This window comes from Gavia stellata, chromosome 1 (genome assembly GCF_030936135.1).
Source record: "Gavia stellata isolate bGavSte3 chromosome 1, bGavSte3.hap2, whole genome shotgun sequence".
Classification (NCBI taxonomy): Eukaryota; Metazoa; Chordata; class Aves; order Gaviiformes; family Gaviidae; genus Gavia; species Gavia stellata.
Genome location: NC_082594.1, coordinates 6,893,043 through 6,908,552, shown reverse-complemented (window position 1 = coordinate 6,908,552; position 15,510 = coordinate 6,893,043). Strand labels below are relative to the sequence as shown.

The 15,510-nt window shown below is 44.1% G+C and overlaps 1 protein-coding gene across 3 annotated transcripts; it reads right to left on the bottom strand.

Annotated features, from left to right (window-relative positions):
• Positions 1-2,441: 2,441 nt before the first annotated feature.
• Positions 2,442-13,741, bottom strand: HIKESHI (heat shock protein nuclear import factor hikeshi). Of its 3 annotated transcripts, none has more exons than XM_059822548.1 (5): positions 13,643-13,741; positions 12,647-12,884; positions 7,599-7,750; positions 5,036-5,154; positions 2,442-2,672 (listed from the first exon to the last, which is right to left on the bottom strand). In XM_059822548.1, exons 1-5 carry the CDS (start codon positions 13,670-13,672, stop codon positions 2,618-2,620), a joined length of 594 nt encoding a protein of 197 aa, XP_059678531.1. In that variant the 5' UTR covers positions 13,673-13,741; the 3' UTR covers positions 2,442-2,617. The 3 variants fall into 3 exon arrangements, with proteins under 3 accessions (XP_059678531.1, XP_059678542.1, XP_059678551.1); XM_059822559.1 differs by having other exon boundaries at positions 5,036-5,094; XM_059822568.1 differs by lacking the exon at positions 13,643-13,741 and adding an exon at positions 13,276-13,295.
• Positions 13,742-15,510: the final 1,769 nt, after the last annotated feature.

The window sequence follows — 15,510 nt, the reverse complement described above, 5'->3', positions numbered from 1 at the left end:
GCACACTTGTAGACTACATTTTAAAGCAGAAAGCCAACATCCCAGAAGAAAGATAAGACTAATTACATTTCATGACTTTGACAGGGGTCAGGGTGCCAAAACCACCAGAGTATGAGGGGAGAAACAAGACATAACGATCAACTTGCCTGGTGCTAACTGCTGCTGGATGTAATGAGACACCTGACCCCAAATTTCCACAATCTCTGCAGAACGAACGAAAGACGTGTCACGCCCTAAGTCACCAAGCTCACAACCACATTCCTAAACCAACGAGACAACTGAAGCCACTGTCTTCAAACTCTCCCTCCTGCCCCCCAGACTACACGCACCCCTGGCAGGGGCTGCATGGCTGAGCTTTCGACTGATTTCAACTATAGCCTTCTGCTGACCCCAGGGCAACACTGGTGCTCAAACAGAAAGTGGTTTGCAGCCAGGGACACACACGTCCTGCCATCTGACATCCAAAGGCTGAGGGTGTCCTGAAGTTCAGTACCTGGGCTGCCAGTGTGGAGGTACCAGAAGATGTGGTGGGAAGAAAGGAGAGGGGGAGCCCTGGCTCTGGCATAGCAAGCAGGATTTCACTGATGGAAAGTAAAAAGAACTCCTTTCTCACCCTTGAATTTCAGGCCATCTCTCTGGAGTGGTGTAGGACACTCCCTCACTCTGACATTGCCTTTCAGACGTCGATCATGAAGTATAATCCAATGACTGTGGAAACTCAGCCATAGATTTCCATCAAAAGCAAGAGGTCAGGGCCAGGCTGAAGACTTGTGAATCCCGAAGTTTCTCATGTGCCATGGCCACTTTCTCCCACATTTGATCCCTGGACAGACAACCCCTAGACTTCCACCCAAGCAGCTCCAGCTCTTTTAACCAAACAGGGACCCAGGTTGGCTGATCCCCACTTTGTGGAGAGCTGGAACCCTCTGTGCCCAGCATCATCTAAAACCACCAGAAGTCAGGGCCAGAACTTGGAGCAGAACCCAGACATTGTGGCTGCCCTATTGCCCCCTCGGAAAAAGCAGTCAGATCCACCACCAGTCCTGCACACCCACCCACCCCAGACCCCAAGGCTGAGCCAGCAGTTACTGTAGTTAACAGTTGTTAGAAGAACGCTCATGAAATGGCTCCTGATGCTCCTACCTTTGGTTGTATAAGACATGAATGTTGGAAACAAGACTTTCCGATGCCTTGAAGTCACCTTCCCAAGGCCAGAAAAAGGAAGTCATGGTTGCCACACCCACACTCTAGGTTAGCACCTGGACCTGAAAGGGCAAAGGTATTTCTCACTTGTGCCATTACAAGCCCCCTTCTCAACCCCCACTTGACAGAACAGTCCTCCAGTGCTACCTCCCTGCCTCCCTTCTCCTCCACACTGCAAAGCAGCTCAAGAGAAGAGCAGCTGCAAGAGCTGCAGGCGTCACCAGGACCTCCCAGCGACAGGCAGGCACTACTACTGAAAAGATACCTTCTCATGCCAAACTGAAGGGACATCAGCTTCTTCCAAATGCCTAGAATTTGAAACAACATTCCTTGTTTTGATGGAGACTATGGAGATGCTTGGCTGGAAGTTTGGAGTAGAATCAGAGACAAGTTCTAAGGACACCAAGAGAGGCTCACAGGATAGTCAAAACAAGCTTCGGTTCACTGCACTGCAATGAGTTTCTTAAAGCAGAACGTAATAGCTTCCTCTCAAAACAGTAGAAACTGTAGCCCACAAATCCTTGAAATAACAGCAACATTTTGACGTAACCCATTTTCCTCACAGAAAAAGTCTTCTGGATACTAAGAACCATTAGGCTTATTTTTCTCCTCCTCCACATCATGCTTCATACCATAATTAGAGAAAGCTGAAGGTAAAGACAAATTCATCAAATACCTCCACTGTCAATAATTTAGCAGCTCTCATCTCACTGAACAGTCTGGGGCTGCAAAGTACAAATCTACAACTCTGAATTGGCCAGTGACAGCCATTTCAAAGCTATTTGACTTGCAGCAGGGAAAGAGTCCCCAAAGATTTCTCTTCATTACACTTTCATACAGGAAAAGTTAAAGACAGGTATCCTGAGATCAAGCTCAGTAATGTCTCTGTGCCAAAGAGGGAAATACTATTGTACCATTTATATGAGCTGGGACAGGAATGTTGGTTGTCCACAAAGTGAAAGAACTTACAGTTTAAGTACCAGCAGGAAAACCATCAGCATATTCTCAGTTGCCTGATCACCCTTCAGAATGAGGTAAAGAAGGAAAAACTACATTTATTTGTTTACAACTAAACACCCCAAAACATCACACAAGTATGAAACAGTGCTGCCATTTTTCCATCTTGTAATTTCTTCCACTTTAAATGCAGTTTCAAAAGAATATTTCTATGCATGCACATGCAACACTGATTTCTTGTTGCAGCCAAGTACTTCAATTAAAAGAACCATGTAGTCAAGTAGTTTTCACAGATTTTAATTTTAAATAATTTTCAAGAGTAATACAAAAGTTACAAGTTTGTCTATTCAGACTAATCGTTTGGTTTTTTTCCCCAAAAAAATTCTTCAGTAGAGTTACTTGCTGCATCTTTCAGGTAACACTGTTTAGAAAGCACTTCAAATGACACAATTTAAGCTCATGTTTTCCAGAAGAGAGGGTTCTGTGTCAGACGTCTCTGGAAGTTCTCATACCTAGAAAAAAAAAAAACAAACAGCAGAAAACAAAAGCTGCTGCAAGTAGAATGGCTTAAAAAATTGATACAAATAATTTAGTCTATGCTGAGAACATGATAAATTACATCTACTCTACACCAGAAAGTGAGTAAATCCAAAATCCTCCTTTCCGATTCCATACCAAAAATACTCACAGTGAGACTTGTATTTCAACAACAATATGTACTTCACTAAAGTGGTACCCCAGAGGATGCTCATTCAAGTTTAGTAAAATTTTAAGTGAATTAAAAGTGGCTATTTTGTGCGTAACATTTTTTGAGCTAGGAAATCAAAGTTTGGGCGGGTACAAGTGTGAGCCTGAGGCTGCCCATCATCCTAGTTATCAGGCCAGATATCTCACAGAAGAAACCCCAGCAAAACCAAACCAAGAAAACCTCATGACATTTAGGGATACACCGTAATACTGGGAAACACAAGGTAACACCACTGCTGCTGAATCCAGTTCAGCTGTCCCTGTACTACCCCTTCAGTGCTGCTCCATCTGGGATGCACAGAACCAGCTTAGCACTTCAGTCACGGGACGGTGGACGTGAGCTAGCAAGCTTAACAGACTGGAGCAGGCTTGCATAGAGACCACAGCCTCCAACTCAGGATTGCTTCCTAGCAGGCGATGTGAACCTGCCCACAGGTAAGGAAGAGGGGACTGCAGACAATTCTGCGCTCAAGACTATGCAATGATTTGCCTTGTAGTTCTAATAGAAACCCTGAGACAAAGTAGTCCCCATTATTTTTCCACCCTCACCAAATAATTCCAACTTCCACATTTTATTATATATGGTAATGTTTTAGTAAAATCTAATGAGGAAAAATAATTCTCTAACACATAATGGAATCACGTATGCACACATGCTGTCCTGATTTCACTTCCCATACTCACAGAAACAAGCAAACCACAAACAAATTGGACATCAGAATTCATTATTGACCTACAGTGAAGAAATAGGGAAAGTATACAATTTCTGTGACTTTCTTTAAAAAAATAAACACCTACAGGCTTTGAGCTACAAAAGCTTAAAACCCTCTTTCAATCCCCACAAACCCAAGCTGTAAGGCGTCAAAAGGTACTGCCAATGAAACAAAGAAAATAAAAAAAATGTTCTCCTACATCTCATAGTTCCTAACCCAACTCAGATGAGAAGAGAGACTCTAAAGGGTTTTAAACCCATTCAAATTAGAGGAAGGCTTATTTATGAATGAATTTCTAAGCCAAACTATTGCATTTCCATTGCAGCCAGCCCATTGCAGAGACCTAAGATACTCCACATATTGCAAGCTATAATTAAAACACATTATAATGACTCTCAAACATACGAACAGAGCCAAAAAAAATGTTGTTTTTCTGTGTCTGTAATCACATTAACAGATTTCTATACATAAATGTGTTCAGTTTATCAGTACAGTGAAGTGAGGCACAACTCTGTTTTGAACAACAGCCAAAAGCAGACTCAGCATCATCCACACAATGACCAGCCGTTACACTGCTTCTTTAGCCTGTCTTCCCTTTGGTTTCTCTCATCAGGGACCTTACCCACATCTCTTCATAGAGTGCACACAGTTACCTTCTAAATAGAAGGGATCTGCATCAAGTTACAGTCCCAAAGAAGATATATTGCTTACGTTAACTGCTTGCATATTCATGAGATCTGTACTAATGATAAAACTGTATTCAGAGAGCCCAAAATACTGTTTTAACAAGGGTTTAGGTTAATACTGTAGAGGCTAAAGAGGGCTAAACTGATAAACTGTAGGACAGAATTTTTCAGACAACCTAAAGGACTGCCCACAGTTCACAAGTTATCTCCAGACTACATGGGCTATCCCCATAGTCAGTTATTTCTTAAACCAGTCCCCGGAAAACAACTCTTAGAGATTTCTGTATTTGTGCTCAAGGGTCTCGGTGACAGAACCAGGTCAACTAGGTACGCGATTTCTCCACCTCTCCCTTAAGCAATGTAACTATGCTGGAATATGTCTAGCAAGAGACCAAGCATAACAAATAAGCACAAATTGACAAGTATCAGTGTGTTTTGTCTTCCCATGACTCCAGAGCATTTGCATAATCAGCAACATATGTGGATCTGCATTATGTCAAGGGCAACATTTCTAGAAGTAAAAAAATTTTATAGGCTGTAAAGACTTTTCTAATAAAAAACTGATACGAAGATGCTGGCAAATAAATATAGAAACAGTGGACAGAACCTCTCTATACTTCAGATAAGCATCATCTCACTGAATAGCATGACAGTAGTTCAACACTTAGAAATCAACTGGTTTAATGCCTACAAAAAAGAACTCTTGTTACTAGAGGTCATTGCCATTACCATTTCAGAACTACATTTGCAGGAATGAAAGCTTCAGAAGGATTTGGGGTCATCTGTGCCTGAGTAACAGCAAATGAGGAAGCAAAGTTATAGAAGTTATCCAACATCTTCTGAGTGAACTGAAATTAAAAAAAGACATTTTAAGTTCTTTTTTCAATTTGAATTTTGTGCAGAAGTTTAACAGCTATACAGCTCCTATATAAAGTAGAATTAGCACTGTCATCTAAAACACAATAGGAAAGTGGATATAGTATGTCCACGGATGTTCATTTTAAATTGATCAAAACATCCTAACTCTCAGTCTTGCCCTCAGATCCATCCAGAAATGATTTTCAGAATCTTCACTCACCCTCTCCCCACCCAATTTCATCCAACTGGATAAAGAGCTTTGGGAGGAACATTTTCTTTTTGTGACAAAGTAGTGATGCAGTGACAAGAGCTGTCTCTCTCCTCCAAATTAAACCATCAGAAGAACTGCAGACCAGGTCAAAGCTGCCACTCCAGCTCATAGCAAAACACTAGTTGTTAAACCAGCTGAAAAGTTTGCAATCTGCCTCGTTACAACTCATTGTCAGACTCCAGCAACAGGAAACTTTCCTTTAGCTTTCACTACAGAAGGGTGCTCTCCTGGCATCCTCTGCCACAAGATCTTGCTGGGGAAAACATGGAGGCTGTAGGACATTCCCAGCCAGTCTACAAACATGTAAGCCTATGGTACCTCCTCCTTTCCCCTATTCTTTTTATTTAAAAAAAAAAGTATGCATTGTTTTGGTGGGAGAACAAGCTATTTTCTTAGACAGTGAAGTGATGGAGGAAAACAGAGCCTGGGGCAATATATGCACACTCTTGTGCTTCCCTCCACCTGCTCCGACAAAAGGAGCAGAAGAACTGATGTCCTAGAACGCAGGAGCCTACCCTCAGTCTCACCCCACTCACACGCAGAACTCTGTGGTTTTGTCCCACTTTTTTCCATACAACTTTTTTATAATAATATAACTATATTTATAAAAAATTACATATACACAAGCATAAAGCTTCATAAAACTTACTAAAAATGTAGTGGAAGAGCAACCCCTTAACTTAGAGTAGCAACAGATGATTTTGCCTTTAAAAACATGCTTTTATTGCTATAATGTGGCAGTTCCAAAGAGATGATGCCAAGTATTAAATAAAAGCTATTAGTCATTCAGAGACATGCTCCTAGTCATATCCCCTTCCTCTGCTATCTAGTCCCTCAAAGGTTTCCCTCAACTATGACTTTATACGTTCTCTCTATAGGAGTAACTATTACTTCAACCTTTGGCTCAACTGCATTCCTTGAAAGCAATACATAATTTCAGTTAAGATGCTACTCTTTAATAGAAAAATCCACCTAACTGGAAATAACATCTGTAAAAAAGTTATGTAATCATGCGTTTTGTTTTGTTTTCTTTTAATACTGTTGCCAGAAAAGTCCACCAGCCACCTTGCAAATGACCTCAAGTGGCACATTATTACCTCATGACTTATAATGCTATAATAAAAATCGGTGGAATCAGAAATGTTATTTAGATGTCATTTGCGCCTAACAACTCCAGAAAAGCTCAGTTAACTGTACTGTATAAAAATAGCTGTTGGCCAACTCCTAGTCATGATAACTTTCTCCAAGAGACATTACCTATTTGGAGCTGTTATGTGTATAAACTGCCAAAGGACATCAGCTACAGTTTCAGGATTACTGTTCAATTACCAATCTACCTCAGCAAGCGTCTGCAAGGAAAGTGAGCGAGAAGAAAAAAAAAAGCGTCAAAAAAACCTCACCAACTGCTGAAACATTAAAAGATAATGCCAGAGCTCTCAGTGTTAGGGAAAATCAAGACCTGCCATGCAGATCCAGGTTGCCTTGAACTGCTGTTAGATAGCCAACTAATTGCCAGTGCTGGTTGAGGATTTCCAGGGGTTCAAACCAACAGACAGGCTGGGTAAAAAATGGCAAGTGTTACAGCTCAAGGCCTGGTTCATAGGGAAAGAACCAGAAAAAACCTCACTAAATACATCTTTCTGTGGGCGAGGGCATGATTCTGTAGTTCTGCACAACTACATCAGAAGGATTTCTTAAGGGTCAGTGGTATACTTGGATACCTATCGGCATCCACGCCTGTGTCTGCCTTGACTTTTGAGCAATTTTTGACTGTCCCTGCAAGTCTATGCACTGGAGTTCCAGCACCTACAGATTACCAAAGATCCACTGTCTCTTACATGTATTTAGTCATAGCTGCTCCTAAAAGGAAGTATCATAAATATTTTTACAGTAGAGTGACATCGACACCAGTAAGTCTACTGCCCGATTCCACTGAGCATGCAAAAACTGAATCCTTTACAGGAAGACTATGTCTCCAGTGTAATAAAAAGTCCTTTCAAAATATCAAAGTGTTCAGCCAAATGACTTGACAAAAATTAGGTTGGTTACAATCCTATAGCCACCCATAGCAGCTTTTTTCTTTATTTAATTAGTTCTTCAGAGGCTCAATTCTTAAGACTTTTGTAGTACAGAGAATTTCTGAAAACAGAATATCCAAGCTACCTCTGTGAATGAATCTACCGATGACACAGCAGCACTTGCAACAGGAGTCTGCTGGGCCAGGTTCTCCAGCAGTTCCACTGAGATTCCAATCTGGGCCACCGTTGGCGTCTGAGGGAGGTTCATGGCACCAAAGGGATGTTGACTTCCCTTCCCTGAAAGCACCACAAACAGCACACGTTAGATTTGGCACACAAGCAAAAAACTGTTATTTAAATCACTGTGTTTCTTCTGTACAAGATATTCCTTGACTCTCACCAGAGATCTCCCTATCTCAGAAATACAGAAAAATCACGCAGTCCAAGCACAGGCACAAAGCACACACCTTGTAACATCTTCACCTGAGAAGCTGACACTTAACAATAAAAATATAACATCCTCAAGCAACAGGCTCCATCAGAATATATCACTACTTTAGAAAGACACTCATGATCTAAATAATAAAATACATCCATTCTGTCACTTTGCATGAACCCCGTGGAACCATTCTCTTGGAAAGATGTCTGCCTAAAAGGGTGAGAGAAAAGCATCCCCTACCAACCTTACACCAACTGAAATACACCCCACATTTTTAATGCTTGGCTCTTGCAATTAGCATTCCAAACCTTACAAATACAGAGAACACAGTACGTTAATCGGTACCGAAATACAAGCTCAGGTTTTCGCATTCAGACCCTACACTCTCCAACGCACTATGTCCTAGCAGAGCAACTGCAATCAGAAATCTTTCTTCCACCCCTTTCTTTCCCTTCATGGAACCCTTGATTCAAGATAGTGAGCCCTCACTACCTTCCAGCCCAACCACATCAAAAACCTTACCCATGTGTGGGCCTCAAATGCAGATATTATATTTGAGGGTATACTTGTAAGTGGAAGACAGCACCACACACATCCTTGCATGCGGCACAGCAGAAAAAGTCTGTAACGGAGAAGGCTATCCTGTAACTTTTATCCCACTTGTCAACATACTTCCAGTAAGGGTGCAAAATCCCAGCCCAAGGTTTGTTGTCTGTTTCTACCACACTTTCAGGCACAACTGAAAAATAAAAAACCCTACAATTCCAAGGCAAGGAGTATTTCTAAGCCCCTTCTTTATGCACAATCACATGAAATTCATCTACTCTCAATCAGTAAAGCAACACGCAGACAGAGAAGAATATGCAATTGCATGCACTAAAGTATTACCAGCCGTTACTTCTCTCCAGATCTAAAAGTACACACAAGCCAGTAACAGCAACAATTGCCAGCAACGACATTCTTCTAAAGTGTGATTCTCTAGGCCCAAAATGCTTCCCTGCAGCCTAACTTCCTGCTTTGAAAAGGAAGGCCAGCAAAACATTCTATCCACAACACTTTCCAAAGCAAGCTAAACACAACACCTGTGGCAAAACCCAGCAGAACATATGTCTTGCCTTCCAAGAGCAGTCATGCTCTGCAAGGGCATCAGGAGCCCAAGCAAAAATCTTGAACTCTTCAGTCACGCCATGAGAACTGACCACAATTCCTTGTGTTGAGTGACAAAGCTCACAGCGATTCCATTAGGAATGCCAGTGACCTTAATGAATGAATACAGTTAGCACTACTAGCGCAGCTCCAATGGGCACTGAGGGATCTTACTACAACACATACTACAGCTGCAGTTTAATACACAAGTGCAGAAATTGCACAATATCAAGAGATCAACTCAGCCTCTTTCACAAAGGTATGTTGCTACTTTACTCCTCTTGGCACTAAAGAAGCCAATCAGCTTTGTTAAAGCCAGAAATAGTCTATTCTGCCTTGACTACAGGCTGTTAAACATTTCACCTGTAATGAAAAACCCAGAAGTGGGAAGAGTAAGAACCTGAAAGAACACACATTGACTGTCATCCCACTGGGGGGTGGGGAAATGACCAGAAAACCCCAACACCTCACAAACACACGTTATTCAGCTTTTAACATGAATTGACAGGAAATCAAAATGAAAGTTTTCCACAATCCAAGTGGGAGCATCACCACTCACAAACTTATTGAGAGCCCTTCCCTGCTGTACGTACAGCTGATTATCACTTCTGCTCACCTTTAGAAATTTGACTGCTGGAACACACGTTGTCTCTGCATCACTTCCTAACAAAATCCAAATACAAGCAACACTGCCAACCCTGTGCAAACATAGGAATATCTCAAAGACAACCCAACTGAGAAGATAATTAATTTAACTAAATTACCATGCTCTACATTGAGCCACGTGCCAGCACCTCACTCTTATAAGCACTGGTATGGCATACTTAGACACGTCGTTTTTTTACCCTGGAGGGCAGTACCACAACCAGCACCACCATTCTGTTGCCTCTAAAGCAAAACATCTGCTGTGGTCCTAAATGATTCTTGCCACTTCCATAAGGCATTTTATGATTAAATTCAGGCTTTCTGAATTCTAACTACCAATTTCGATTTGGGGGTGGGGAAGAGTTAATTTAATAGTCTTATTTCCAGCAAACATGAAGATTGCATCTGAAGAGACAAAGAAAAGAATTCAGATTTAATGCTTATTGCACAGCCAGTGACCATCTTACATGACAGTTAATCCTCAAACAGAAATGTGATATGTTGGACACTTTGGGCCTTTGACTCCTAGACTTATAATCAATATCAGCAGATGCAAGACTTCACTCACTAAATCCAGGGGTCAAAACAGTAACAACAACAAAAACAAACACAAAAACCCCCGCAAACCACACAAGCACTTACATTTCTAGCCTCACAGCATAGCTTTTAAGAGTAGCTAAAAGTTAGCAAGAACAACAAAAAAGCCTGCTTTTAGATATATTGAGTTTGTACTGACAGTGCTAAGACATACAATTCAGCAAACCTTTCCTGATTACAAAGGAGCTCTAAAAGAATCTTTTAGAGGGTACTATGACATTCCTGTGAGACATCTTCAAGACCCAGTCTGTAAATCTCTTATTCAAAGAAGGTTCCCCGAGTTTAAATAGCACCTGTAGTCAGGAAAAGGTGTCCAGGTTCATAATTTAGTCCCTACTCCACAAATCACTTTCATGTTGAGGAGCGTATTCCACAGAAGCAATTTCCCCTTTAGTTCATGTATTGAGACAACCTTCTGGTATCCCACTTGTTGTATAACACTGCAACATTCACCTGCACTGGCTTTCCTAAGTGAGCACAGGACAGGAAGAGAGAGGCAAACAAAAATACTTTGGGCAACACCATTTTACTTGACCCTCATAGTCCAGAAGTTTAACACTGCATCCCCAGATACTGTATTTAACAGCCTAACCAGTCTTTACAACAGTGTGCAAGTTACACACATCGCAAAACCCGTACAGTTCCAGTGCATTTCAGACACTAAACATAAACTTCACGTAAGAGATACAAATGATACATTTAACCTTTCCCAAAGTCTGTGTAATAAAACACTATGCCACTTCAGCTGGCCACTCATGTCCACATAAGAAACATGCTGGCCCTCTTCATCACACAGCAAGAAACTCTGCTACAACCACTGCTTCACAGGGAGCTGATAAACAGGAACACAAGTTTGTTCCTCTCAACAAGGGATTAAACCCAAAATGCAGATTTCAACAGTCAGTGATGTCTCTCCATGATTCCAGCCCTCTGTAATCCCTCTCTGGTTTCCCCTTTCCACAGCCTCACAGTCTTCTCCCTCATACAATTGTTTATGGTCATGGAAACTAAGGCTGTGTAGCTTAGTTTCTGACTCTACAATCGGAGATAAGCTGTAGACCACAATGGGAACAGCGGAGCTCTCCACTGTTCAAATCAAGCACGGCACTGCCTCATGGCATTGCAAATGCATTCAATCATGTCACAGAGTTCTTCCTTGAGAGCAGCCCCTACTTGGGAATTATGGCTAATCATGCAAAAAACATCTGAAAATGTGTTTTCCTACAGACCTGTCTGAAGGCATATATAATTCAGTAAGTCTTTCAAGCATGAGAAACATACGGCAAAAGCTGGCAAAAGAACCAGTGATACACTTCACTGTTTCACTAACAACACAACTTTGGCATATAAAACAACATGCCCCCCCAAACCCCTTCCTGTGGCTGTTCTCTCTTCTGAAGAAAGCCTAAATTTTTGAGGAACATATATGATCAGAATTCATTTTGCACCTCGACAGCCCTTATCTCACATCACACTGCCACCCAGGACTCATTCAAAAGCAAGCATTCCACGTTACGAATTAATACGTTTCATCACAGCAACCTCAATGCTCACCTAGAGACTCAAGGCTGTAGACTACACTGAAGCCTGTAAAAGATATGTATTACTTTATCACCATAACACTTGAAGCTGCTTGACTGACATATCTGTCCCTTTAGTAAGACAAAGGTGTGCCGCTGCAGCGCTTCATCATTTTTGTATTATGTATGGCAAAACCCCCATATATTTAGGAAATCACCCCCACACCTACTTCAGGTAGCACCAGTATTCTCTGGCTCCCACGAGTCAGACTTCTCTGAGTTGGGTGTATATCAAAAAATACTAGAACATTTGGAAAGCTGCTTTCCAATGACAACACCCTCTACTGGACAATGACACAGTGCAGCCGCACCTGAACGGGGAGCGGCTGTCTGTCTGAAATCACTGCGTCAGGCTGTCCTGTTACAAAACCTGTCTCTGTGCTACCAACAATACACCTGCTTTACAGTGGAAGCTGAAAGAAAATGCTGCGGGCATGTCTAGGCAAATGCCTGAGAACCATGCTATGGAAGTTACAGGGTCATTCTTCCTCAGGTTCTCTATGCAGAAGCACTGGAACAGAGGCCAAGCGTGCTCAAAGGAATTTCCAGATCAACACCACATACCAGAGAAGATGAGAGAAATTTTGCTAGGAACATTAATGTACAGACAGACTTCCATAAAGCTCACAGACTGCTTCTAGTACCACACCTGCTAGGGACTACCTGAAAACACACAGAGGTCTGCTTTTTCAAGTAGCTTTTTGTTCACAGCCACCTTCAAATTTATCCCCTTATGCACGCAGGAACACATCTGTTTCCCTGACTACTATGTTTTACCAGTCTTACCAGATTTCAGACCAGAAATTTTGAAGATGACACTTGGCTTCTCATTAGTGACAAACCCCAGCAGCTGCCACACTGCCATCCCACTCTGGTCCGGATAACAAAAATAGACAGATCCTCCCATTCCTTCTGGAAATGGTATCGTTCCCAGCATGAAGACCACTACATGGTTGATGTTTTCATAGTCCGGTAAATCAAATACAAATTTGTCTTCAGCCACTTGCTGGGGAGCTGCTTGTACCTAAAGAGAACAAAGCCTTTATTAGTATTACTATGATTTTCATCTTTGACTGTAACTGTGAATTTCCTTTTACAGAAATACACCTAAAGTGGAACAAAACAAAAAGCGAGGAACGTACTAACCTAAATAGCAAATGCCAGATAAAAGTCAAACACAGCAGAAGAACAACTGCAAAAAATATTACTAAAAAGGCACAACAGTCTTGTTCTACCTGCACTGAACATATATCCCACCCGGGACTACAGGATCAGAATACCTTCGCTCCCCATGTGCGTAGGAGGAAAGTAGGGTGCAGAAGAGGTTGCCAAGTCTATAAGCAGTGGCTGTTGACCACCTGGCTGGCACAACCCCAGGATCATGGAAACCTGTTCACATAGGAAATACAATAGACCTTGAGACAGGCAGCAGAAGGACGGCTAAATGCCAGAGCACAAGATACCCTCCTCTTCACCCGAGATGCCACATCCTTGCAGCCAACGCACAATCTAGCCTTAAAAAGCTTCTTTTAGGCTCCCAGGTTGTCTCTGAGGAGCCCGAGCCTCTCCATTAACAGAGGGGATGGTGACTGCCTCCCGGCAACGAGGCTCTACAAAGCAGCTGCCCCTGGGGAGGAGGGGCAGGAGCCAGCCGAGGCGCCGGGCAGGCGTGACGAGGGCGGCGAGGACGGAGCCCGGCCAGGGGAAGGGCGAGCCCCGCGGCAGCTCCACCCCGGCCCCGAGCGGGTGGAGGGCCCCGCCCGCGGCCCGGGCAGCGCTCACCAGCCTCCCCGCCACCAGGCAGCCGAACATGGCGGCGGCCGCCGAACCCCCTCAGACGCTTCGCTGCTCCGGAGCCTCCATGAGCGCCGTCTCCCGGAAATCAACACGCCCCCAGTCACCCCGGGGCCGCCCAGTCACTTCCGGAGCGCGGCCACGGGGGACGGCGCGACGCCAGCGGACTACAACTCCCGTGGTGCAACGCGCGCCCACGCAGCAAGCGATGCCGCGCGGGGCCGAGCACGGCCTGACGGGAGATGTAGTTCGCGTCCCTGCTCCAAATGAACGTAGTGGGTGGGTGAGGGAGACACCTCTTCGCAGAGCGCAGGGCCTCTGCAGCGCTGCCGTCCCTCGCTCTGTTCTCTGGATTAAAACGTGACTGATTTGCTCCGGGTACTGAAGAGCAGAGGAAATTATGTATCTGCTGTACTTAGAAGTTCAAGTCAGTCTTGCCGTGGAAGCAAAAGGCTAGATCCAAAGCGTTCAAATCCAGATAAAACTGGCCAAAGCAATTAGCAACAAATAAAAACTGCATTCAAAAATAAAAGAGAGAAAAAAATGGGAAAGGTAATCAGAAAACCTACGTGATTAAACACGCTGACGTACAGCAAGTATATTGAGAGTAATAGCTATAGTAGCATATGCCGCTGTATTACCGAGACGCTGTATTTGTCCTCACAGCTACAGTTCAGGTTCTGGAAGTTCACACCGAAGAAGTGCGCCCATCGTGTACGTTTACTGTGTAAACTGATCTTCAGTGCCATTTCGGAGTACCTACCATTAGACTGCTCAGAGCAGAGCCCTCCTTGACTTCAGTAGTAGCTTCCACGGTGAGATTTCCAAGCCTCCGTCAAACCTTCCAGAGATGCCTGCGAGATAGTCTGGTGGCCTGGTTAGCATCTGTCGTGGTTTAAGCCCAGCCGGACTAATCACCACACAGCCAAAAAGGCTCGTAGGTCGAGATAAGGACATGGGGAGATCACTCGCCAATTACCATCATGGGCAAAACAGACTCAACTTGGGGAAATTAGTTTAATTTATTGCCAATCAAAATCAGAGTAGGATAATGAGAAGTAAAACCAAATCTTAAAAAAACAACACCTTCCCCCCACCCCTCCCTTCTTCCCGGGCTCAACTTCACTCCCGATTTTCTACCTCTCCCCCTGAGCGGCGCAGGGGTACGGGGAATGGGGGTTGCGGTCAGTTCATCACACGTTGTTTCTGCCGCTCCTTCCTCCTCACACTCTTCCCCTGCTCCAGCGTGGGGTCCCTCCCATGTGAGACAGTTCTCCATGAACTTCTCCAACGTGGGTCCTTCCCACGGGCTGCAGTTCTTCACAAACTGCTCCAGCGTGGGTCCTTTCCATGGGGTGCAGTCCTTCAGGAACAGACTGCTCCAGTGTGGGTCCCCGGCGGGATCGCAAGTCCTGCCAGCAAACCTGCTCCAGCGTGGGCTCCTCTCTCCACGGGGCCACAGGTCCTGCCAGGAGCCTGCTCCAGCACAGGCTTCCCACAGGGTCACAGCCTTCTTCGGGCATCCACCTGCTCCAGCGTGGGCTCTCCATGGGGTCACAGCCTCCTTCACGGCACATCCACCTGCTCCAGCGTGGGGTCCTCCATGGGCTGCAGGTGGGTATCTGCTCCACCGTGGACCTCCATGGGTGCAGGGGCACAGCCTGCCTCACCATGGTCTTCACCAGGGGCTGCCGGGGAATCTCTGCTCCGGCGCCTGGAGCACCTCCTCCCCTCCTTCTTCACTGACCTTGGGGTCTGCAGAGTTGTTCCTCTCACATATTCTCCCTCCTCTCTTCTCTGGCTGCCGCTTCCCGGTTTTTCCCCCCCTTCTTAAATATGTTATCACAGAGGCGCTA

Coding starts and splice junctions, on each gene's coding strand:
- HIKESHI (XM_059822548.1), bottom strand. CDS start 13,672: ATGTTCGGCTGCCTGGTGGCGGGGAGGCTG. Junction 12,885..13,642: donor GCCTGGTGGCGGGGAGGCTG/GTGAGCGCTGCC, acceptor TGTTCTCTTTAG/GTACAAGCAGCTCCCCAGCA. Junction 7,751..12,646: donor AATTTCTGGTCTGAAATCTG/GTAAGACTGGTA, acceptor TGGTGCTTTCAG/GGAAGGGAAGTCAACATCCC.